Source organism: Sphaeramia orbicularis, chromosome 17 (assembly GCF_902148855.1).
Source record: "Sphaeramia orbicularis chromosome 17, fSphaOr1.1, whole genome shotgun sequence".
NCBI lineage: Eukaryota > Metazoa > Chordata > Actinopteri > Kurtiformes > Apogonidae > Sphaeramia > Sphaeramia orbicularis.
In genome coordinates, this window is record NC_043973.1 from 54,709,192 (window position 1) to 54,733,382 (window position 24,191).

At 42.8% G+C, this 24,191-nt stretch overlaps 3 protein-coding genes and 2 gene segments (V, D, J or C); 4 read left to right on the forward strand and 1 right to left on the reverse strand.

Moving 5' to 3' along the window:
• Window positions 1–24,191, reverse strand: part of LOC115437229 (dual specificity protein phosphatase 18) — a 165,060-nt gene that overhangs the window by 83,661 nt on the left and 57,208 nt on the right. The window lies entirely within an intron of this gene.
• On the forward strand, window positions 9,745–12,781 carry LOC115437451 (uncharacterized; the record flags this gene model as incomplete). The annotated part of the gene is made up of 6 exons (XM_030160663.1): window positions 9,745–9,817; window positions 9,907–10,232; window positions 11,800–11,942; window positions 12,064–12,231; window positions 12,304–12,395; window positions 12,492–12,781. Coding segments are annotated over exons 1-6 (1,065 nt in total), but the record flags the coding sequence as incomplete, so codon positions are not given.
• On the forward strand, window positions 17,054–19,335 carry LOC115437452 (uncharacterized). The gene is made up of 3 exons (XM_030160664.1): window positions 17,054–17,144; window positions 17,233–17,586; window positions 19,067–19,335. Exons 1-3 carry the CDS (start codon window positions 17,099–17,101, stop codon window positions 19,333–19,335), a joined length of 669 nt encoding a protein of 222 aa, XP_030016524.1. The 5' UTR covers window positions 17,054–17,098.
• LOC115437258 (T cell receptor alpha variable 38-1-like) lies at window positions 19,370–19,852 on the forward strand (the record flags this gene model as incomplete). The annotated part of the segment is given in 2 exon segments: window positions 19,370–19,450; window positions 19,539–19,852. Coding segments are annotated over 2 exon segments (360 nt in total), but the record flags the coding sequence as incomplete, so codon positions are not given.
• Window positions 23,210–23,850, forward strand: LOC115437261 (T cell receptor alpha variable 38-2/delta variable 8-like). The segment is given in 2 exon segments: window positions 23,210–23,381; window positions 23,479–23,850. Coding segments are annotated over 2 exon segments (360 nt in total).

Consider the following 24,191-nt stretch of genomic DNA (forward strand, 5'->3'; position numbering starts at 1 on the left):
CCTCTATCTCATCATCTTCATCATCATCATCATCATTATCATCATCGTCATCACCCCTTCCTCCGTCCACCACCCTCACTACCTCTTGATGAATAATTGAGGGAGGAGCTGATCTGATTCTGAACTACACAAGACACAACAACTGATCTATTCAACACAGTTCAATCTACAAACCAGGAACATTCCCTTTATTCAACATGCTGGACCTGGATTACTGGATGGTTTATCTCCATCTACTGGTTGTTCTCACAGGTAAAGAACAACAGGATTCAGTTGAATTCCAATGTTTCACTTGATAATGTTTGTTTGGGATGAAACTCAGTCTAACACAGATGTTTGTTCCTTCAGTTGTCGACTGTGAAGATCTGAGTCCAGTCAAGAATGAAGAGTCCAGTTTAGAAGGAAACTCTGTTACTCTCACATATAAATACTCTCAACAAGTACTTAGTGCTTATTTCTTCTGGTATCGACAATATCCAGGAAAACCACCAGAACTCCTCATCTCACACACACCCTCAGGATCAACAGGAATTGAACATTTTTCTGGACTAAAGATTAATGTTGAGAAAAACCTCATCTCTATGAGCGTCTCCTCTGCTGCAGTGTCAGACTCTGCTGTGTACTACTGTGCTGTGAAGCCCACAGTGACAGGAAACAGCAAAACTGAAATAAAACCTCCGGAGCAAAGACAACACAGTACTATACAACATCCACTATAGGGACTCACACACTGTTCACATTCAGGTCGGTGATGATCCATTGTGATGTGAGATGTTTGGAACAGAAGCTCTTGTCCAGCTCAGTGTGGTCCTACCGATTGTAGAGGTTTTTTTTAAAATGGTATAGCAGTTTGGTTTCATTTGTGAACATCACAAAAATCAGAGGTCAATAAAACACTCACAGCTGATTGATATTGAACATCAGTTCCAACATCTGACCTCTGGAGACATGGACAAACCCACTGCACTGTTATAGACTGAGGTGTCATCAGCAAAGAACCACCCACATGCTTACATGCTTAAACAAGAAGGAGCTGGCCCGTCTACAGTTTGTCCAGAACTCTGCTGCCAGGCTCCTGACCCGCACAAACAGGAGAACCCACATCACTCCCATTCTTAAATCTCTCCACTGGCTCCGTTCTATATAGTCTTCATTTCAAAATTCTTGTGCTAACTTTCCGGGCCCTACATGGCCAGGCCCCTGCATACATTGCTTCCCTGATCCAGCCCTACAGCTCGACTCGTAGCTTGAGGTCTTCAGGACAGCACCTGCTGATGGTTCCACGCACCTGTTTTAGCACACGCGGTGACAGGTCTTTTAAAGCTGTGGCACCACGTCTATGGAATGACCTGCCTCTACACCTACGGTCCATGGACTCTGTAGAGAGCTGTAAGAAACACCTCAAAACCCTCCTGTTCAAAAAGGCTTTTTAGTCTCCCACCTGACCCAGGACCACCACAAACTGATTACACTCTATGTATTCATCATAACGTACTCCATGTGTCACCCCCCCCCCCCCAGTCTCTCTATATAATAATAATAATAATAATAATAATAATAATAATAATAATAATAATAATAATAAACTTTATTTGTATAGCACCTTTCATACAGAAATTGTAGCCCAAAGTGCTTCACATTGATTGAAAAAAATACAATATTAAAATACATTTAGATTTGATTAGAAATACAATAAAATAAAAATAAATATAAAAACAGCCCACATTAAAATATTTGATTATGCATAGAATTTTTGAAGTGCAAGAAATAAGATGAAATGTGAGAAATACAATAAAATAAAAATAAAAGCAGCGCACATTAAAATATTTGATTATACATAGAATTTTTGAAGTGCAAGAAATAAGATGAAATGTGAGAAATACAATAAAATAAAAATAAAAGCAGCACACATTAAAATATTTGATTATACATAGAATTTTTGAAGTGCAAGAAATAAGATGAAATTTGAAATACAGTAAAATAAAAAAATAAAAACAGAAATACAATAAAATAAAATAAAAATGAAAAACCACACATTCCTGGTTCCTGAATTGTGACCCCATTTTATCTCCTTTCAAAGGCTAATGAGAATAAAAATGTTTTTAATTTGGTTTTAAATATATTCAGTGAACTGGCTTCTCTAATGTCTTTTGGAATTGTATTCCATAACTTTGGCGCATAGTTAGTAAAGGCTGCATCCCCCATTTTCTTTGTAATATTTCTGTGAGTCGCTAGTAAACCTGCGTTTGATGACCTCAGTGTTCTAGTTTGTACATAATTGATCAGTGAGTTTGCAATGGAACTTGGTCCGGTTCCATTTAGAGCTTTATACGTGAGGAGTAGTATCTTAAAATCAATTCTTTAGGTTACCGGTAGCCAGTGCAGGGAAACCAACACTGGAGTAATGTGCTCTCTCTTCTTGGTTTTGGTTCATAACCTAGCTGCAGAGTTCTGAATCAGCTGAAGTCTGTCTGTGCTGCTTTTTGGGAGACCTGTAAGGAGTGCATTACAGTAGTCCAGTCTGCTGGAGATAAAAGCATGGACCAGTTTTTCAGCATCCTTTCGATTTATAACCGGCATTACTTTGGCTATGTTTCTGAGGTGGAAGAATAACGTTTTAGTGACTTTCTTTATGTGGGACTTAAAGTTTAAGTCTGAGTCTATAATGACTCCCAGACTTGTCACTTCTGGTTTGATCCAGGAAGTGAGTTTGCCCATCCTACTCATCAGCATTTCCCTTTTTGCTTTTGGGCCAACAAGCAGGATTTCAGTTTTTTCCTCATTCAGTTTCAGAAAGTTCCTGCACATCCACTGATTCATTGCTGTGAGGCAGTTTGTAATGGAATGGATGGCTGTCACGTCATTGGGTTCTGCGGAGATGTATATTTGTGTGTCGTCCGCGTAGCTATGGAAGCTAACATTATGTTTTCTGATGATATCTCCAAGTGGTGGCATATATAAGGAGAATAGTAGTAGACCCAGGCAGCTCCCTTGTGGAACCCCATAGCATGTATCATGTGTGTTTGACACGTGATCTCCAAGCCTGACGTAGTACTGTCTTCCCTTAATATACGTTTTGAACCACTGTAGTACACTGTCAGAGAAACCTACGAGCTTTTCTAGCCGATTAATCAGGATGTCATGATCAATTGTATCAAATGCAGCACTTAGGTCAAGGAGGACCAGGATTGAGACCTTGTTGGCATCAGAGTTGAGCCTGAGGTCACTGATTATTTTGGTGAGGGCGGTCTCAGTGCTATGACCAGCCCTGAAGCCTGATTGGAATTCCTCTAAGATGTTATTCTCTTTGAGATAGTGATTTATTTGAGCAGAGACTATCTTTTCCAGTACTTTGCCTATGAACGGGAGATTAGATATAGGACGAAAACTGGTCATAGCGTTACTGTCAAGGTTAGGTTTCTTTAGTAAGGGTTTGATAACAGCTGTTTTGAAGGCATCTGGAAAGATGCCAGTATGAAGAGATTTGTTTATGATTTGGAGTAAATGATCTGAGACGCTGTCAAATATTCTCTTAAAGAATGCAGTGGGAATTGGATCGACACATGAGGTTGAGGAGTTACATTCCCTGACAGTTCGGTAGAGTTCTGCTGATGTAATGCAGGTGAATTTTCCCATGGTCACAGTACAGGGACTGCAGACAGCATCTGTTAATGTGGTGGAATTAATGCTGGGTCTGATTGAACTTATTTTGTCCTTGAAGAACACTGCAAGCTCCTCGCACTTGGATGTGGAGGGCTGTAGTGGGGTGGGGGGGGTGTTGAGCAGCTTGTCGATAGTGGAGAATAATATTTTGGAATTTCCAGCATTCTCTGTGATAATTTTGGAGAAGTAATCTTTTCTTGCAACTCGAATGGATTGATTATAGGTGGTAATTGCAAGTTTATATGCATCATAGTCAACTGTAAGTTTGGTTTTTCTCCATTTTCTCTCAGCTCTCCCACAGGTTTGTTTGTTTTGACTAACAGTGCTGCTGCCTAGCCATGGGGAAATTCTGACCTTCGACTTCCTTTTAACCCTTAACGGAGCAACAGCATCCAAAGCAGATGATAGTGCATTGTTAAAATTGTCCACCATGGAATTTAAAGAGCAGTCTAGGTTGTTAGGTGCCACTGTTCGCATTATGTTCATAAACTTTTCTTCAGCTCTGTCATCTAATACCCATTTTTTGATTACAGCCTGTTTTCTGGTCTCTGTTAACATCAGGCTGGCGTCAAAGTACACACAGTGATGGTCAGATATGGGCACTTCGGTTACTGTAACCTTGTCGATATTAACTCTTGCTGTTATCACTAAGTCAAGGGTGTTACCAAGTTGGTGTGTGGGATCCTTTACATGCTGTTCTAGTCCAAACCTGTCCATTAAGTTCATAAGCTCCAAAGCCTTGGGGTCATTTTTCTTATTAATATGAATATTTAAGTCCCCGTGTATTATTAGTCTTTCACATCTAGTGATACTTAGTGAGATAAGCTCTGAGAATTCCTGAAAGAACAGTGAAGAATGTTTAGGTGGTCTGTATACTGTGATTACAAACAGAGATAATTGTGTTTTGAATTCAACAGCCAGATATTCAAAAGATGTGAATTCACCTAAGTCAATGTCACTGCATATAAGTGACGTGGATAGAATGGCAGCTAGTCCACCCCCCTTTCTATTATGTCTGACTGACTGATAATGTTTGTAGTTTGGAGGACACGTCTCTATCAGCGTTGCTACTCCAGTGAAACTGTTTAACCATGTCTCCACTAGAAACATACAGTGTAGGTTTTTTTCCATTATCAGATCATTAATTATGAAGGATTTATTAGTCAGTGATCTGACATTTAGCAACCCTACATTTAACTGTAGGTGCTCTGAGATGGGCTGTGGATCGGGTCTATGATGGGTGTTGATGACTCTAAAGTGTCTATAACCTGAGTAGTGTTTTCTTGGTCTGTTAGTATTTAAAACAGGGACAGCATAGGATCTTCGAATGGAGGCAGCCCGCTGACCGGTGGGGGCAGGTATGATTCTAGAGTCCCGTAGTCGTTCGGCTGAGTTAGCCCGCTGACCGGGGGGGGCTGTACGGGTCCGAGGTCCCATAGTTGTTCCACTGACCAGAGGGGGGGGGGGGGGGGGGCAGTGCGGGTCTAGGGTCCCACAGCTGTTCAGGAGAAGCACATAGTCTTCTAATAGAAGTTGCCTGGTGACCGGGGCAGGTCTGTGCAGATCTGAAGTCCCACAGCTGTTCTTCTTCTTCCACATAGTCCGTGGGGGAACTGGGGGTGGTGGGGGGGGTTTGGTCTTTGGTGATTTGGGCTTCAGTTTGGGACTGGCCAAGGGAGTGTGTTGGGGGTGTGATGGTTCTGGGCACAGTAGCTGTGGGCTCGCTACTATAGTAAGACCGGCATTTATTAATTTGGTCATCCTGGGATTGAACGAGCAGGGGGGAGGTGAGGGGGAGCTGGAGGAAATGGGAGAGTGGTTCAGTGTTTTTGGAAGTTGTTCTTCCTCAGGTGTTGATGGTGATGTGCTGGGTCTGTCCTGTGATGTCTCCTCCAACCCCTGTGGCATGTTGGTTAGTGGTGCCTCGATGGTTTGTGGGGCCACGTTGATGGTCCGCGGTGGAGGAGCAGTATTGGTCTGCGGGACCATAGTGGTTTGATGCTTTGCCACGGTTGGATGGCAGATCGAGTAGTGGATGTGTGAACTAAACAGTTTTGCTCCATGTCTGTTCAGACGCACTCCATTTCGCTGAAAAAGCCCTTTTCTCTCCCAGAAAACATTGAAGTTGTCAATAAAGTTCACCTTGTGCTTCAGGCAAGCAGTTGACAGCCATCTGTTCAATGCCAGGAGCCTGCTAAATTGATTGACTCTGCCATTGACTGGTGGTAGGGGGCCACTGATGTATGCTTCGATGTCTATGGCACTCAGCAATTTTAGTAGTTCATTAAAGTCTTGCTTCAGCGTCTCTGTCTGTTGTCTAGAAATGTCATTTTCTCCTGCATGAATTATGATCTTGTTTGCGGTTTGGTTTGTAGACAGTATTTCAGGGATTTTTACAGTTATTTCCCAAATCATCTCCTTAGGGAAGCAGCACCTTCTGGTATTTCTTTTACCAAGGTAGATGTTCTTCACAGCTCTGTCTCCTACTATCAGTGTGGTTGGCTGACTTACTTGTTTCTGCTGGGGCGGCCTGTTATTCTCTTTCAGCCTGCTGGTAGTGCGCCGTTTCCCACCGTTAGCTCTCTGATGTAGCACGGTGCTGTCTCGTCTCGTCCTGTCCCGCTGCAGCGCTCCCCCGCCTCCCCGGCGCCTTGTCCTGTCCGACCGGCGTGGGGTTGATGACCGGGGAAACGGGTCGTATTGAGGTTCGTTCAGCGGAAACGGGATTCTATGTGCTGACAGCGGCTTTGGGGTGTTAGCTCCCTGGCTAACAGCGTTCGCCTTAGCGCTGGAAGCTAGTGACGGCCACCCGTGTGGACTGTCTATCCCGGGTCGTTTATCATTTTTGTGACAGTTCTTCCATCTCTTCTGTGCAGTGGCTTTTCTGTCACCATTAGGTACAGCTACCAGTGTTCGCATCGAAGTGTCACTTAACTGATAGCGTATCTTCTTTGCTGGGAGATTCACAATTGGAGTCCACGGTACCGTAGTGTTATTCTCCTCTTCTAGTTGAAATATCTTTGTTTGAAGTGCCGCAATTTTCTGCAGGTGCTCCTGGCAGTCTCTGCAGTGAGGCATCTTAAAAATAGACGAAGACACGCTAACTCAGAGGCACGAGCAGAGAAACAGGGTAAGCAAGGAGCAGAGTGAAAACACGTCCGCACTCTTCGAAGGACAGCAGCAATATATCTCTATCGCTCTCTCTTTTCTCCTCCTTTACTCTCTCTCTCTCTCTTTAACCCCAACTGGTCAAGGCAGACAGCCATCCTTCAGGAGTCTGGGTCTGCTCCAGGTTTCTGCTGTTAAAGGGAAGTTTTTCCTCGCCACTGTCACCAATCACAAGTGTCTGCTCCTGAAGGATTCTGTTGGGTCTCTGTAAACTTAATTTGATTCTGATTTGAATTGATAAAGCACTTTGTGACTCTGTCTGTGAAAAGTGCTCTATAAATAAAATTTACTTTACTTACTTACTTTACTTACCCAAACCCTGGAGATTCACTTCAAGGTCAACATGTTGTGACAGTTTGAGTCTGAAGCTTTAATTTATTTATTTTATATTATTTTATTATATTGATTTTCTTAGAGGTGCCAGCCAGGTCTCTCTCCTGACATTTGAGATGTGAAGTCAGTCATTTTAAGTCAGACTTTTGTGTATGCTTGAGTCTTTGTTTTTTTGGTTATTTAATTTTGTCTGTTTGTTATTACTCAAACTCCACAAAGGATGCAAGTGGTAATTTACAAAAAAAGAAAGCACACATTTAAACCATTTAAAATTCAAAATCAGATATTAAACAATGAATGCACAAAACTCAAATTCCAAGCACAAATTCAACACCAAGTTTCCCCCCCCAAAGTCCAAACTCAAAAAAATCCACCAACCAAGCAAAAATTCTTTAGAAAGAAAAAGGTAATAAAAGAAAAACAGCTCAGTCCATTTAAACAAAAAATTCCACTTTGGGTTTTCAGTTTTCAGTTTCTCAAAAAAAAAAAAAAAAAAAAAAAAATTCAGTTAGTTTCAGTTTGTTTCAGTTCCTTGGTAAAAAAAAAAACCAAAACAAAAAACAAGCGTACAGTTCAATTCAGGTTTTTTTTTTTTTTTTTTAAAAAACAAGAGAGCAGAAAAAAACCTTAATTACTCACAACTCTGTCCTCCACTGTCCTGTCACAGTCAGTCAGCCTGTCACTCAGTCCAGTCCAGTCAGTCGGTAATCCGGTCTGGGTTATTGCTGCTGGAGTGTGACTGTCTTCTGCTGCAGTGGGATGGATGTGATGAGCCAATGGGAGAATGGACGGAGATGAATGGAGTTGGTAAGAGATATGACGGTTTCAGCGGACGTTGTAACAGGTTTAACTACCGTACTGTTGTCTGATCTATGAGCTGTTGCTCCGACGCTTCCGAAACTCCGTGCCGTGCCGACTTGACCGCGGAATGCGGGTATGGGGGAGTACTTGAAAACTGCCACTAACTCGGAGTGAATGAGGTGATGATGCGGATGTGGTGACAATTTCCGGGGTGGATCCGGAAGCGAACAGGCATGTTACAGGGGTGTGTGTGTTTGGTGCAACTTTCAAGTTGTCACAATGTGACAACAGCAGAAAGACTCAGCTTCTAACCATCATAAGTCCATCATTCATCAATAATCAATAATAATCTATGGTTTACAGATGCCGAGCTTCACCAATCCTACTGAACCTTGGATTCTCCAAATCCACACATATTCATCTGACAAGTCCTTCAGAGAAATGTGTGAGTCTGTCCCATGAAAACCAGCATAGACACAACTTCAGTAAGTATCACTTTGTAAAATCCAACACTGAAGAGTCCAGTTGTGTGTGAATCTGACAGAAACACTTCATTCCTACATCAGAACCGGATCCATCTGTCAAACACAGTGCAGCACCAGCAGGACTTGGGTCTGCTTTGGTCTTCCAGACCAGGACACTTTGGAATCGCTCATTCAACCAGTGGATTCTGAAGTTCAACCTAAAGACGATCATTCATCAAGACATGACCCTCAACACAAGGGGTTCTACCAAGGAACGTTCAAGAACCAACAGAGAAATGTTGTGGAAGAACCTCAAGCAGGATGTTGGTGTGAAGAACCCAAACCAACATCCCAGAGTTGTAGCTGTTAAAGGTGAAGGAACACAAATCTGTTGGGGTTTCACCAACCCGTCTGGTCTCAATGTACCAGCTTCTTTACACGACTTTGAAGGCACCTCCCTGAACCTTTTGGATTGATCTTCAGATCCTAATTTGGAAGTGAGATGAGCCTCTATCTGGAGCATCCACAGGTCTACACAAGTCAGGAAATTAAAGCCACATTGACGTCTGTAGAAAAACCACCTTCCTCACCTGAGACTTGAATCATGTCCACGAGGAGGCCCGTCCACGGCCAAAAGGTCCTGTCAGACCCCATTAGTCTGGACCAGTACACAAAATACCTTCCTAATGTCCATCAGTCTGAAGTGTCAGGGCCAACACATGTCTGGGCCTGGAAGAATGGAAATAGTACGTCTGTGTGGTTTAGTGAAGAAGACATCCTGAAGACATGGCACAATGGACTCAATGTCTTTGAACCTTCTCAACATAAACACTGTCATTGAAATTGTCCTGCAGCAAAGCATCTACAGAAGCGTCTTCTAGTTGTGACCATTTCACCAAATGTTGTTTGCTTGTAGAGAAAACATCAGGAGTAGTGGACCTTCTGAAAGCCCTTCACTGCCTCCAAAAGAATTCCTGGGTCTCCAACAGAGCTCAGGTTCCAATCCAAGAATTCACTCAAGGACTGGACACATTGTCAACACATTTACAGGTACAAACCTGAGCTGACTGGAACATTTGGCCTGAAAATCTAGTTGGACTGGGACTGTGTCCTGGACATTTAGAAGGTGACACAGTGTCAGTGTTGGTTTGATCAGATTTGACCTGAGAGCGGCTGATGAACAGGTCAATGTGTCAGGAGGAGGAAACACTGGGAGGAGTGAATGAGTCCCAGTGATCAGACTCCACCTTCTAATCCACCACCTGAGTGTTGATGCAGACTAAACACAGATCAGTGCCTTCTTTGGACTGGTTGGAGCTCACAGTTCCTCTGCACTGCCCATATGACAGCTCTGTTTATCTGGGTGTTGTTGGCTGCTCTGTGCCTTGGTATGAACCCACTGTGTTTGGCTGATATCAGTCACACACTGGCTGGATTCTCCAACAGAACACTGACACTGTTTGTGGCTGTTTTACAGAATGCAGAGGCCAAAAAGACAACGTGATGCAACCACAAGGAGATGTGACGGGAGCTGAAGGAGAGGCAGTAACTCTGGGCTGTCGATACAACAGCAGTTCTACCACTAATTCTCTGTACTGGTACAAACAGGAAGGAAACAGTCGACCCACATTCATCCTGAACCGACTCACACTGGACCAAGGAACCACAGCAGAGACGTTCAAGGAAAGATTCACATCCACACTGGATCAAACATCAAGATCAGCTCCTCTGAAGATCCAGAAGCTTCATGTGTCAGACTCTGCTGTGTACTACTGTGCTGTGAGGCCCACAGTGACAGGAAACAGCAAAACTCTGAACAAAAACCTCTGGAGCAAAGACAACACAGTACTACACAACATCCACTAGAGGGACTCACACACTGTTCACCTTCAGAGGAAAACACAACAAATGCTGTCCCAGTTTAGAAGAATCCACCCAGGGAGTCTGTTTTCCACAACAGAACACAGTCTGATCAAAGTACCACCTTCACCTTTCCTGTCCACGAAGACTTTGATTGTCCTCATTGAACCATCCTACTCCATTAGTGGTGCTGAGCTACTGACCAACTCCAGACACAAAATGTACCTTGGTCCAGACCATTGAAAGGACAAATAACCATGAATATGACAACAGAGGAAACCAGTGTCAACCAGAGGAAAACAGGAAAACTGCACAGAGAAAGGTCCTGGTCCACCTGGACCCTGAACCAGGACCTTCTGACTTCCTACAATAGTATTGAACACGGACTCACTGCTGTTGGGAAGTGACCTACAATCACATGAACAAAGACAGAATGTCAACTTAGACCCTGATAACAACGTCAGTTTACCAGACTCATCCAATCAGGACTCTGGTGGGAGGGGAAAATACCGGAGGGGAGGAGTCACTGTGAAAACTTGAGGAGAAACAAACAAAGAATTGAGAAGATGTGAATGTTCTTGGTCTGTCTCCTCCCCTCTCACTGCAGACATGAAACACTGGCTGAGAAACATCCTGATTCTGACTCTCTGGATAGGTAACTCTAGAAACCTACTGACTGTTCAACTGGAATCAATCATCTGTATTGATTCATCTCTTCCTCTGCATGTTCTGTTCTTCCCCAGAGTGTAAAGGAGAAGACAAAGTGACCCAGCCAACAGGAGATGTCACTGCTGTTCAAGGACTCACACTGACTCTACAATGTACATTTGAGACCAGTGACGCAAATCCAACTTTATACTGGTATAAACAGGAAGTGAATGATTATTATTATTAGGCCCACAGTGACAGGAAACAGCAAAACTCTGAACAAAAACCTCTGGAGCAAAGACAACACAGTACTACACAACATCCAATAGAGGGACTCACACACTGTTCACCTTCAGAGGAAAACACAACAAATGCTGTCCCAGTTTAGAAGAATCCACCCAGGGAGTCTTTTCTCCACAACAGAACACAGTCTGAACCTAAGTACCACCTTCACCTTTCCTGTCCACGTAGACTTTGATTGTCCTCATTGAACCATCCTACTCCATTAGTGGTGCTGAGCTACTGACCAACTCCAGACACAAACAGTACCTTGGTCCAGACCATTGAAAGGACAAATAACCATAAATATGACAACAGAAGAAAACAGGAAAACTGTCCTTGGTCTGTCCCCCCAACTTGTCCTTGGTCATTAAAGCTCTCCTGAAAAAACCTCATCTGGACGCTGGTCTCCTCTCCACCTACCAGCCCATCTCCCATTTCTTTCCAAGGTGTTCCACAGAGCTGTAGCCTCACAACTACAAGACCATCTTCAACCTCATTCCCTCTATGAAAAGTTCCAGTCTGGTTTCCGTTCTCACAAACTGACTAGTCGGGGTCACCAATGACCTTGATATGTCTGCAGATGCTGGTTCTCCTTCTCCTGCTCATTCTCCTCAACTCCACTGTGACCATTGAAACCATCGACCACCATATCCTCCTCAACCGCCTCCACACTGATCCTGGTCTCTGTCACACCACTATGGACTGGTTCACCTCCTGTCTCTAGTAGGACTGAGTTTGTCAGCCTGGGTAATGCCGAGTCCTCAACAGCCCTGGTCACCTGTGGTGTCCCTCAGGGGTCTGTCCTGCTCCCACTCCTCTTCATTCTATACATGCTGCCACTCAGTCGTGTCATCAGCCGTCATGGCGTCTGCTTTCATTGTTACGCTGATGACACACAACTGAACCTAAGAGCTCACCTCAACCCCTCCTCTACCTCACCATCTTCATCATCATCATCATCATCATCATCATCATCACCCCTTCCTCCACTCACCACCCTCACTACCTCTTGGTGAATAATTGAGGGAGGAGCTGATCTGATCCTGAACTACACAAGACACAACAACTGATCTATTCAACACAGTTCAATCTACAAACCAGGAACATTCCCTTTATTCAACATGCTGGACCTGGATTACTGGATGGTTTATCTCCATCTACTCGTTGTTCTCACAGGTAAAGAACAACAGGATTCAGTTGAATTCCAATGTTTCACTTGATAATGTTTGTTTGGGATGAAACTCAGTTGAACACAGATGTTTGTTCCTTCAGGTGTCGACTGTGAAGGTCTGAGTCCAGTCAAGAATGAAGAGTCCAGTTTAGAAGGAAACTCTGTTACTCTCACATATAAATACTCTCAACAAATGTCGAGTGTTAATTATTTCTTCTGGTATCGACAATATCCAGGAAAACCACCAGAGCTCCTCATCTCACACTTACCCTCAGGATCAAAAGGAATTGAAAATGTTTCTGGACTGAAGATTAATGTGGAGAAAAACCTCATCTCTATGAGCATCTCCTCTGCTGCAGTGTCAGACTCTGCTGTGTACTACTGTGCTCTGCAGCCCACAGTGACAGGAAACAGCAAAACTCTGAACAAAAACCTCTGGAGCAAAGACAACACAGTACTACACAACATCCACTAGAGGGACTCACACACTGATCCAACTATGACACACAGGTTCTGGGTTGTTCTGTGCAGATGTCAGTATCACTGTTGTCTCTCATGTGTCTGTAAAGGCTGCTCTGTCAAACAGTCGGCTTGGATTCACTGCAAACGACTCTTTACAAACTTCAACCCTCCATCCTTTTGACACGACCTGGTACATGTGGACTGGTCCAGGACCAGCCTGACCCCCGTAGACAAGGAATGGAGTTTGTTGTGTGAGTGTTTGAATGTGTTTGTTCATGGGCATGTCCCTGTCTACAGGTTTAGAATAAAGGGTGGTCATAGACGCTGGTTTGACCCTGAACCTCCCCCCAGATAAAGTTGGTTCTAAACTTCAGCTTAGTTTCAGTAGACTCCAGCAGGCCCCCATACACACTGGACCTTCAGCTAAACACATCCAATGGTTAGTGAGTTCCAGCTCCAACCATCTGGACGGAGGTTCAACGTCTCCAAATCTAGGACCAGGTGCTACAGGAACAGCTTTGTTCATGCTGATTTTTCGTCCTTTGAGAATCAGCTGGTTCTTTGTCCACTTTTCCTCATTTGAGAAAAGGGAGTTTGAAAATCTCACCTGTCTGATCTCTGATATTTGGAGCGTTATCAGTCATCTTTTTGTGTGGAATAGTGTTGACTGTGGAAGGTACCCTAAACATATTGTTAACATGTTATAAATCTCTATAGGCTTAGAGATATAAGAAGTTAAAAATGGACATAGAACTTTCTGATTCCAAGGTATGGAAGTTGCCCCTGGTCAACATGTTCTATGTCCAACACAGGACCTGGTGCCTTTACAGGTGTCACTTATGATCGAAATCAGGAAGTTCTATGTCCACCAGAGTTGTTTTTTAAAAAAGTTATGAACAAACTAAGAACGTTTTAGTCAGTGATTACAAATATTTTATACTGATGTCACAAATTGCAACATAAAAAACCATCCTTTGCTAGTGTTTTCCAATCCACATGTATTTAAGGTTGACAACTAAAATGAGCACATCTATCCTTTTTCATTAAAGGTAGAATGGTGAATAAACATGTTAGGACACCTGGAGTACCTGAGTAAATTGTATTATCTCAGTTTTCATGGCAAACAACCATTTTCCAGCCATACTTCAAACCTCAACGGCAGGACAATTAGTTGTGGAATGGAGGCAAATGATGTGGAACACCAAGAGCCACCTTTTTAAGACTGAGGATTGATGAGGATTGAAAACTCTTCGTACATGCATAGATAAAAGTCGATTAATGAGCCACATTCTCATTTGAACCTGATACCGGACAACATTGCCCACTTGATCAGAATCTATAACATAAAAAATAAAAATTAGAAAAAAAGTGTATAAAATGCAAAAGTTGCATCAAAATTTAATCTACATTCACAGATAAAACAATTATATCAAATCAATGACAAGTCTGTAAATCAGCCAAATTCTCATTTGAACCTGAGGCCAGGACAATATTGGCCTCTTGACCAAAATCTAGTCTGAAAGAATGAAAGGATGAAAAATAAAACTGATCCAGAAATGACAAATTTTGCGTCAGAATGCCTCATACATTCAAATATAAATTGTCTATCAAATACACAAGTTTATCGATGAGCCACCTTCTCAGACCTGACTCTGGGACAGCCTTGCCCGTCTAAAAATGCCAAATTTGAACACCGAACTACTTTGAACAAACATTAAACAAAACTATTTCATGAAAGCCCTGTTCAGACCAATCATTTAAAACTTTTAACAGTATCAAAATGCCTTACTTAGGCATCAACGGCATAAAACATGTCTCAGTCAGTTTGAGACCCCCTCCATGTATTTTCTGAGCATACATCTTTTTTGAGCGAATGTCACATGATCCAGGTCTGGCCCCTGATTGGGTCCTCTAAGACACAGAACTACCTGATTTGAAGAGAGCGCCACTCAGGACATAGAACTAACTGTTCCTAGGTGTGAGTGTGTGTAGATGTTTAGCTTGGAGCTAAGAACATTGGGACATCAACTTAGATGGTTTTAGAATGTCCTGATATGCTTAACTCCATTTCTGCAAAAAGTGGACATAGAACCAGCATATTCTCAAGGGATGATTTGTCTTTGAAATAAGCCTTGATGAACTTTGCTTTGTTTCAGTTCTTGGGTTCTTGCTTATTTTAACGTGTTCTGAACTTATTTATCATTTATTTATCTAACCTGAACCTAAGAGCTCACCTCAACCCCTCCTCTACCTAACCATCTTCATCATCATCATCATCATCTTCATCACCCCTTCCTCCACTCACCACCCTCACTACCTCTTGGTGAATAATTGAGGGAGGAGCTGATCTGATCCTGAACTACACAAAACACAACAACTGATCTATTCAACACAGTTCAATCTACAAACCAGGAACATTCCCTTTATTCAACATGCTGGACCTGGATTACTGGATAGTTTATGGGTTGATTCTAACTATTACAACACGTATGTTTGGTTCTGTACTAGTCACATTTAAACAGCTTTGAAACAGGATTCACTGATTGACTTTATTCCAGGTTGAATTAACAGAACTCTGTCTTTTCCAGGTGTCAACTGTGAAGAACTGAGTCCAGTCAAGAATAAAGAGTCCAGTTTAGAAGGAAACTCTGTTACTCTCACATATAAATACTCAAAAACAGTGGCACTCAGTGATTATTTCTACTGGTATCGACAATATCAAGGAAAACCACCTGAGTTTCTAATCCTTCACTATGGAACACAAAATGCATCAAACCAAAGACTGTTGGTGGAAGCACATGGAGAAAAGGTCCAAGTACAAATCTCCTCTGCTGCAGTGTCAGACTCTGCTGTGTACTACTGTGCTGTGAGGCCCACAGTGACAGGAAACAGCAAAACTCTGAACAAAAACCTCTGGAGCAAAGACAACACAGTACTACACAACATCCACTAGAGGGACTCACACACTGTTCACCTTCAGAGGAAAACACAACAAATGCTGTCCCAGTTTAGAAGAATCCACCCAGTGAGTCTGTTCTCCACAACAGAACAGTATCATCCATTCCTAGGTGTACATATCTCTGAGGATCTCACCTGGTCCTCTAACTCATCAGCAGTGGTTCCAGAGGCTTCACTTCCTCAGGGTTCTGTGGAAAAACCATGTGGAAGGTAAAGTCCTCAGATCTGTCTATCGCAGTCCAATAGAAAGTGTGCTGGTGTACTGCATCACAGTGTGGTCCACTGGCTTCACAGCTGTGGATAAGAAAGCCCTGCAGGGGGTGATAAGGACTGGGGAGCAGATCAGCGTCTGCCCCCTAACCCCACTGGATGACATGGGCAGCTCTGGCTGTCTAAGCAGGGGCAGTAAAACCACTGGTGACAGGACCCACCCCGCTGAATGTCTGCTTAACCTACTTCCTTCAGCAGGAGGTACAGAAGTATCAAAAGTTGGAAAAAATGGCTAAAAAACAGTTTGTATCCTTGGATTATCAGACCGTTAAATGCCTAAGGGAGGCCCATGAGTCAGTCTATACGTTCCATAATTCTGTGCAATAAAAGTATGCCTGACTAAAGTGTCTGAACTGTGGACGTTAATGAATGTTTTATTGACTTGCCAGTTTTATTGGATGTCAGATTTATTGCTATTCTTCATTCTATTCATTTTGCACTGAAGAGGGTAAGCTCTACCCAGTTTCATTGTATAACATTTTACAATGACATTAAATCTCTTGTATTCTAACACAGTCTGACCAAAGTACCACCTTCACCTTTCCTGTCCACGTAGACTTTGATTGTCCTCATTGAACCATCCTACTCCATTAGTGGTGCTGAGCTACTGACCAACTCCAGACACAAACAGTACCTTGGTCCAGACCATTGAAAGGACAAATAACCATGAATATGACAACAGAGGAAACCAGTGTCAACCAGAGGAAAACAGGAAAACTGCACAGAGAAAGGCCCTGGTCCACCTGGACCCTGAACCAGGACCTTCTGACTTCCTACAATAGTGTTGAACACTGAGTCACTGCTGTTGGGACATGACCTACAATCACATGAAAAAAGACAGAATGTCAACCTAGACCCTGATATCTACGTCAGTTTACCAAACTCATCCAATTGTGACTCTGGTGGGAGGGGCTAATATCTGAGGGGAGGAGTCAATGTGAAAACTTGAGGAGAAACAAAAAGAGAATTGAGAAGATGTGAATGTTCTTGGTCTGTCTCCTCCCCTCTCACTGCAGACATGAAACACTGGCTGAGAAACATCCTGATTCTGACTCTTTGGATAGGTAACTCTAGAAACCTACTGACTGTTCAACTGGAATCAATCATCTGTATTGATTCATCTCTTCCTCTGCATGTTCTGTTCTTCCCCAGAGTGTAAAGGAGAAGACAAAGTGACCCAGCCAACAGGAGATGTCACTGCTGTTCAAGGACTCACACTGACTCTACAATGTACATTTGAGACCAGCAGCACTAATGCATATCTGTACTGGTACAAACAGGAAGTGAATGATTATCCCAGATACATGTTACAGATAAATAAATTCGTATCAAAAACAGTTAAAGCTCCCGAGTTCCAGGACAACAGATTTGACGCCGAGATCAACCAGACCTCATTTCCTCTGAAGATCCAGAAGCTTCATGTGTCAGACTCTGCTGTGTACTACTGTGCTGTGAGGCCCACAGTGACAGGAAACAGCAAAACTCTGAACAAAAACCTCTGGAGCAAAGACAACACAGTACTACACAACATCCACTAGAGGGACTCACACACTGTTCACCTTCAGAGGAAAACACAACAAATGCTGTCCCAGTTTAGTAGAATCCACCCAGTGAGTCTGTTCTCTCCTCTGTTTCCTCCTTACAGCTGAAGTTTGTTCACAGACTAATGTCAGTCTTTTCCTGTTCATCATTCCAGATTCCAGAATGTTTATTGTCATTATGTGCACATAACTAAATGTTTCTTAGAGGTAGTTCTCGGCTAGATCCAAATAACAAGAGAAAATATCATATAAAAACACTCAGGAGCATGAACATCAATATGACAGACACTAAAGCATTAGTGTATCCAGACTGTGCACAATAGGGTGGTCCTTATTTTTAAGGGTTGGTTTTTCAGTCTCTGACGCCTTTAAAAAAATTCCTATCAGGAGAAAATGTGTTTGAAAATGTTTGGTGGGATCATCCAAAAGTTTACAGGTAGCTAAAACGGGTTGAAATTGAAGGAGTTGATAGTTTTTTAGTTTTAAATCAGTGACAGGTTCATGGTCGTATTTTTGGGACTGGATCTCAGAAACAGTGGAATATTTGACCTGTAAAGCAGCGTCAAGTGCATTGGAACCCATGTCAGATATCTGCCCTGATCTGGATCTCATACAATAGAATGTTGAAAGAACCACTGTCCCAAGTCCCCAAAGTTGAAGTGCAGTTGACCTGAATATCTTCTACTGTGTACGATCTAGGCTCTACCAAAGGTCTGAAATCACTAGATTGGACCAAACTGCACTGACAGAGTATTTCAGTGCTGTAGTTCACACCATCTATCTGTGTGTTTCACTCAAACATGTCGTCAACATCATGAAAGTCTTCCTTGTCACCTGTTGAAAACATTACTATTTGGATTAGATTTATGGAGCGCTTTTCTATGAACACATACAATGGATCCATTATTCATTCACTGTCACGGTGGTAAACCACATGTGCACCAACAGCCCCTCCCACCACCACCAATCAAAGCATCAAAAGTCAGACGAAAAAGCTAAAAAACAGTTTGTATCCTTGAAAAATCAGACTGTTAAAAGCCAAAGGGAGGCCCATGGGTCAGACTGTATGTTCTATAATTCTATGCAATAAAAGTATGTGAGAGCAAAGTGTCAGAACTGTGGATTTGAATGAATGTTTTACTGACTCGACAGTTTCATTGGATGTCTGATTTATTGCTATTCTTCGTTTTATTTATTTTGGATTGAAGAGGATAAGCTCTACCCAGTTTCATTGTATAACATTTTACAATGACATTAAATCTCTTGTATTCTAACACAGTCTGACCAAAGTACCACCTTCACCTTTCCTGTCCACGTAGACTTTGATTGTCCTCATTGAACCATCCTACTCCATTAGTGGTGCTGAGCTACTGACCAACTCCAGACACAAACAGTACCTTGGTCCAGACCATTGAAAGGACAAATAACCATGAATATGACAACAGAGGAAACCAGTGTCAACCAGAGGAAAACAGGAAAACTGTCCTTGGTCATCAAAGCTCTCCTGATAAAACCTCATCTGGACGCTGGTCTCCTCTCCACCTACCGGCCCATCTCCCATTCCTCTCCAAGGTGTTCCAAAAACGTGTTGACCTACAATCACATGAAAAAAGAAAGAATGTCAACCTACACCCTGACAACAATGTCAGTTTACTATATTGACTCTGGTGGGTGGGGAAAATACCTGAGGGGAGGAGTCAATGTAAAGACTTGAGGAGAAACAAACAGAGAATTGAGAAGATGTGAATGTTCTTGGTCTGTCTCCTCCCCTCTCACTGCAGACATGAAACACTGGCTGAGAAACATCCTGATTCTGACTCTCTGGATAGGTAACTCTAGAAACCTACTGACTGTTCAACTGGAATCAATCATCTGTATTGATTCATCTCTTCCTCTGCATGTTCTGTTCTTCCCCAGAGTGTAAAGGAGAAGACAAAGTGACCCAGCCAACAGGAGATGTCACTGCTGTTCAAGGACTCACACTGACTCTACAATGTACATTTGAGACCAGTGACACTAATGCATACCTGTACTGGTACAAACAGGAAGTGAATGATTATCCCAGATACATGTTACATAGACTTAGATCAGGATCAGAAACATATAAAGCTCCTGAGTTCCAGGATGAAAGATTTGACACCGAAATCAACCAGACCTCATTTCCTCTGAAGATCCAGAAGCTTCATGTGTCAGACTCTGCTGTGTACTACTGTGCTCTGCAGCCCACAGTGACAGGAAACAGCAAAACTCTGAACAAAAACCTCTGGAGCAAAGACAACACAGTACTACACAACATCCACTAGAGGGACTCACACACTGTTCACCTTCAGAGGAAAACACAACAAATGCTGTCCCAGTTTAGAAGAATCCACCCAGTGAGTCTGTTCTCTACAAAAGAACACAGTCTGACCAAAGTACCACCTTCACCTTTCCTGTCCACGTAGACTTTGACTGTCCTCATTGAACCATCCTACTCCATTAGTGGTGCTGAGCTACTGACCAACTCCAGACACAAACAGTACTTTGGTCCAGACCATTGAAAGGACAAATAACCATGAATATATGATGTATCAGTGGCACCATTTTAAACCAAGGTGATTAAAACTAAAACTGAACCCTGGCTGAATGAAACCATTCGAAATGTCAGACATGAGTGCAGAAGGACAGAACTCAAGTGCAAAAAAGATAAACTCCAGATTTTCTTTGAAATGATGAAGGACTGCTGGCACCATTATCAAACTGCTGTGAAAGATGCAAAGAGAAAACACCTGTCGGACATTATTCTGAAAAACTAACACAACCCCCATGTTTTATTTGAGACTGTTAACTCTGTTCTTAAAGCCCTGCACTTTATGAAGACATCCCTTGTTGCCTGTGAAAACTTTCTTCAGTATTTTAGTGACAAAGTCACCCTCACCAGGGCTTAGATCTCACCACCTGGTTATGATCCTTCAGTCCCTGTCACCTGCTCCGCTGTGTTTGATCAGTTTGAGTCTGTGACTCTGTGCCTTTTAAAAGAGGCTGTTGGTCTTCTGAAGCCCACAGGTTCTTCAAATGATTCCATCCCTCCCCGTTTCTTAAGGAGGTCTTTGCCACTGTAGGTCCATCCATTCTCACTGTCATTAACAGCAGTTTGGCCTCTGGTAAAGTCCCAGAAAACTTCAAACATGCTGTAGTTCAACCACTAGTTAAAAAAAAACAGATCTAGATCCCTCAGTGTGTTCTAATTACAGGCCCATTTCCAAACTGCCTTTTCTCTCAAAGGTTCTGGAAAAGATGGTTTATATTCAACTACTTGCCTTTCTGAAGGAGCACAGTATTTTAGAGACTTTTCAGTCTGGTTTAAAAACACTACATAGTACAGAATCAGCTCTTCTGACAGTTTTTAATGATATTTTATTAGCCACTGACTCTGGGGATTGTGTGGTTCTTTTGCTTCTTGTTTTATCTGCAGCCTTTGATACCGTGGATCATGAAATCCTGATAGATGGTCTGGAGCACTGGGTGGGTGGGCTTCAGAGGCACAGCTCTAACCTTACTGACAGGACATTTTGTGTCAGCCTTGGTGATGCTATGTCCTCTCCTTCCCCTGTCTTATATGGTGTCCCACAAGGTTTGGTTTTGGGTCCTTTACTTTTTTCCCTACATCTTCTCCCACTAGGTTACTTACTGAGGAAACATGGTATTTCATTTGTATGCACGATAGTCAACTTTATATGCCTCTAAAAAAGAACCCTTCCACTGTCAGACCACTGCTTCATTGTCTCCATGACATTAAGGCGTGGACGGCCTGTATTTTTTTTTATATTTCAATGAAGATAAGATTGAGGTTATGGTGTTTGGTGGTTCAACTGGAGTCTCCCCAATAGATCTGGGTTATTTGGCTCAGTACAACAAGCCAGTTATCAAAAACCTGGGTGTTAAAATGGACCCTGACTTTAAACTTCATAGTCATTTAAAGGCAGTTGTGAAGTCGAGCTTTTTTCACTTAAGGCAGTTAGCCAAAGTGAAGCCAGTTATCCCAAAGCACCATTTTGAGATGGTAATCCACGCCTTCATCATCACTTGGCTGGACTATCGTAATGCTTTGTATTTGGGCATTAGTGGGTCTTCCATCACTTGTCTTCAAAGAGTGCAAAATGCCGCTGTGCGTCTCTTAACTGGCACTTGTAAATATGAGCACATTTCTCCGGTTTTAGCGTCACTGCACAGACCGCCTGTCCATTTTAGAATCCATGTTAAAATACTTTTATTTATTTTTAAATCCCTCCATGGTCTTGCACCGCCCTACCTCTCTGAGCTCCTTCACACATACACTCCCAGTCACTCTCTGAGATCAGCTGATCAGCTGCTTCTGATGGTGCCTAAAACAACGTGCAGGCTACAAGGAGATGGGGCCTTTGCTGGTTCTGGTCCCAGACTGTGGAACAACCTGCCTCTGAACATCAGACAGGCCTCCTCCTTGCCTGTTTTTAAATCTCTTCTTAAAACCCACCTGTTCTCCTTGGCCTTTTAACACTCCTGCAATGTTGAGATTTTGTTTCTGTTGTCTTATATTTTAACTTGTTTTATTTGATTAAATTTGATTCTAATGTTTTTAATGCTTTGATTCATTTGTATTATGCTTTTATTCTTCTGTACAGCACTTTGGTCCACTGTGATTGTTTTAAAGTTCTTTATAAATAAAGTTGGATTGGAAAGTATATGACAACAAAGGAAACCAGTGTCAACCAGAGGAAAACAGGAAAACTGCACAGAGAAAGGCCCTGGTCCTGCTGGACCCTGAACCAGGACCTTCTGACTTCCTACAATAGTGTTGAACACTGAGTCACTGCTGTTGGGACGTGACCTACAATCACATGAACAAAGACAGAATGTCAACCTAGACCCTGAAAACAACGTCAGTTTACCAGACTCGTCCAGTCATGACTCTGGTGGGAGGGGCTAATATCTGAGGGGAGGAGTCAATGTGAAGACCTGAAGAGAAACAAACAGAGAATTGAGAAGATGTGAATGTTCTTGGTCTGTCTCCTCCCCTCTCACTGCAGACATGAAACACTGGCTGAGAAACATCCTGATTCTGACTCTCTGGATAGGTAACTCTAGAAACCTACTGACTGTTCAACTGGAATCAATCATCTGTATTGATTCATCTCTTCCTCTGCATGTTCTGTTCTTCCCCAGAGTGTAAAGGAGACGACAAAGTGACCCAGCCAACAGGAGATGTCACTGCTGTTCAAGGACTCACACTGACTCTACAATGTACATTTGAGACCAGTGACGCAAATCCAACTTTGTTTTGGTACAAACAGGAAGTGAATGATTATCCCAGATACATGCTTTATAAATACAAATCAGGATCAGAAACATTTAAAGCTCCTGAGTACCAGGACGACAGATTTGACGCCAAGAACAACCAGACCTCATTTCCTCTGAAGATCCAGAAGCTTCATGTGTCAGACTCTGCTGTGTACTACTGTGCTCTGCAGCCCACAGTGACAGGAAACAGCAAAACTCTGAACAAAAACCTCTGGAGCAAAGACAACACAGTACTACACAACATCCACTAGAGGGCGACATCATCAGGTCGTTGCTGCGTGACTTGTGCACTGTGTTCAACCATTCAGTCAATAATAACTGCTGCTGTGCAGAGAACAGTTCTCACACTGAATGTTGAACATCAGCCACTTTGTCCTGTTGATTTCAACCTTGTACAGATGGAACATTGGCTGTGGATTCTTCTCACTGCTCTGGGCTTTGGTAACACAACATCTGGACATGGTTTTAGACAGTATTGGAAAGCTGAAATTTGTCAAAATTATTTCACTTTCAAATGTTCTTCATCTCCTCCTTTTAGGTTCAATATCTGTGAACAGTATCCGACCACAGGAAGTTGAAGTCAGTGAAACAGAAGGAAAATCTGTTACGTTGACCTGCGACACTGAGAACTCAGACTCCGACATTAACCTTCACTGGTACAGGCAGCATTCTGACCTTCAGCCTCCTCACTTTATCCTCTGGAAAAGAGCACAGAATTCGCCAACTCAGTATATCCGTGATTTATATCGTGGCCGATTTACATCTGAAACACCAGACCAGACCACACAGCTGACCATCAAAGACCTAACCCTGGCAGACACAGCTCTGTACTACTGTGCTCTAGAAACACAGTGATCCAAAGTGGAGAAGAGGCTGTACAAAAACCTGAACACACAGATCTGACTACTCTGCACAGAGGAGGGAAGTGGGATTGAACCCACAGATGAAAGCTGCAGATAGGAAACCACAGCCTGAGGTGTCACAGCCGTCTGTGGAAGGGACTGATGCTGGTGCACTGTTCAAAGAACCAGACTGGATTCTACTCACATCCATTCTTCAGTTCAACTGGACAAATATTTCTGTTAATCCAAGATAAGACAGACATCCAACCTGAAGCCACAGCTGAAGAAACAAGAAACCACAACCTGAAACACATTTGAGCAGCGTCTGCACGGTTTCCACACAACTCAGATAACGCACCAGGAAGGACCACCATATTAGTCCTGGTCCAGGTCTGTGCACTGGCTTCCT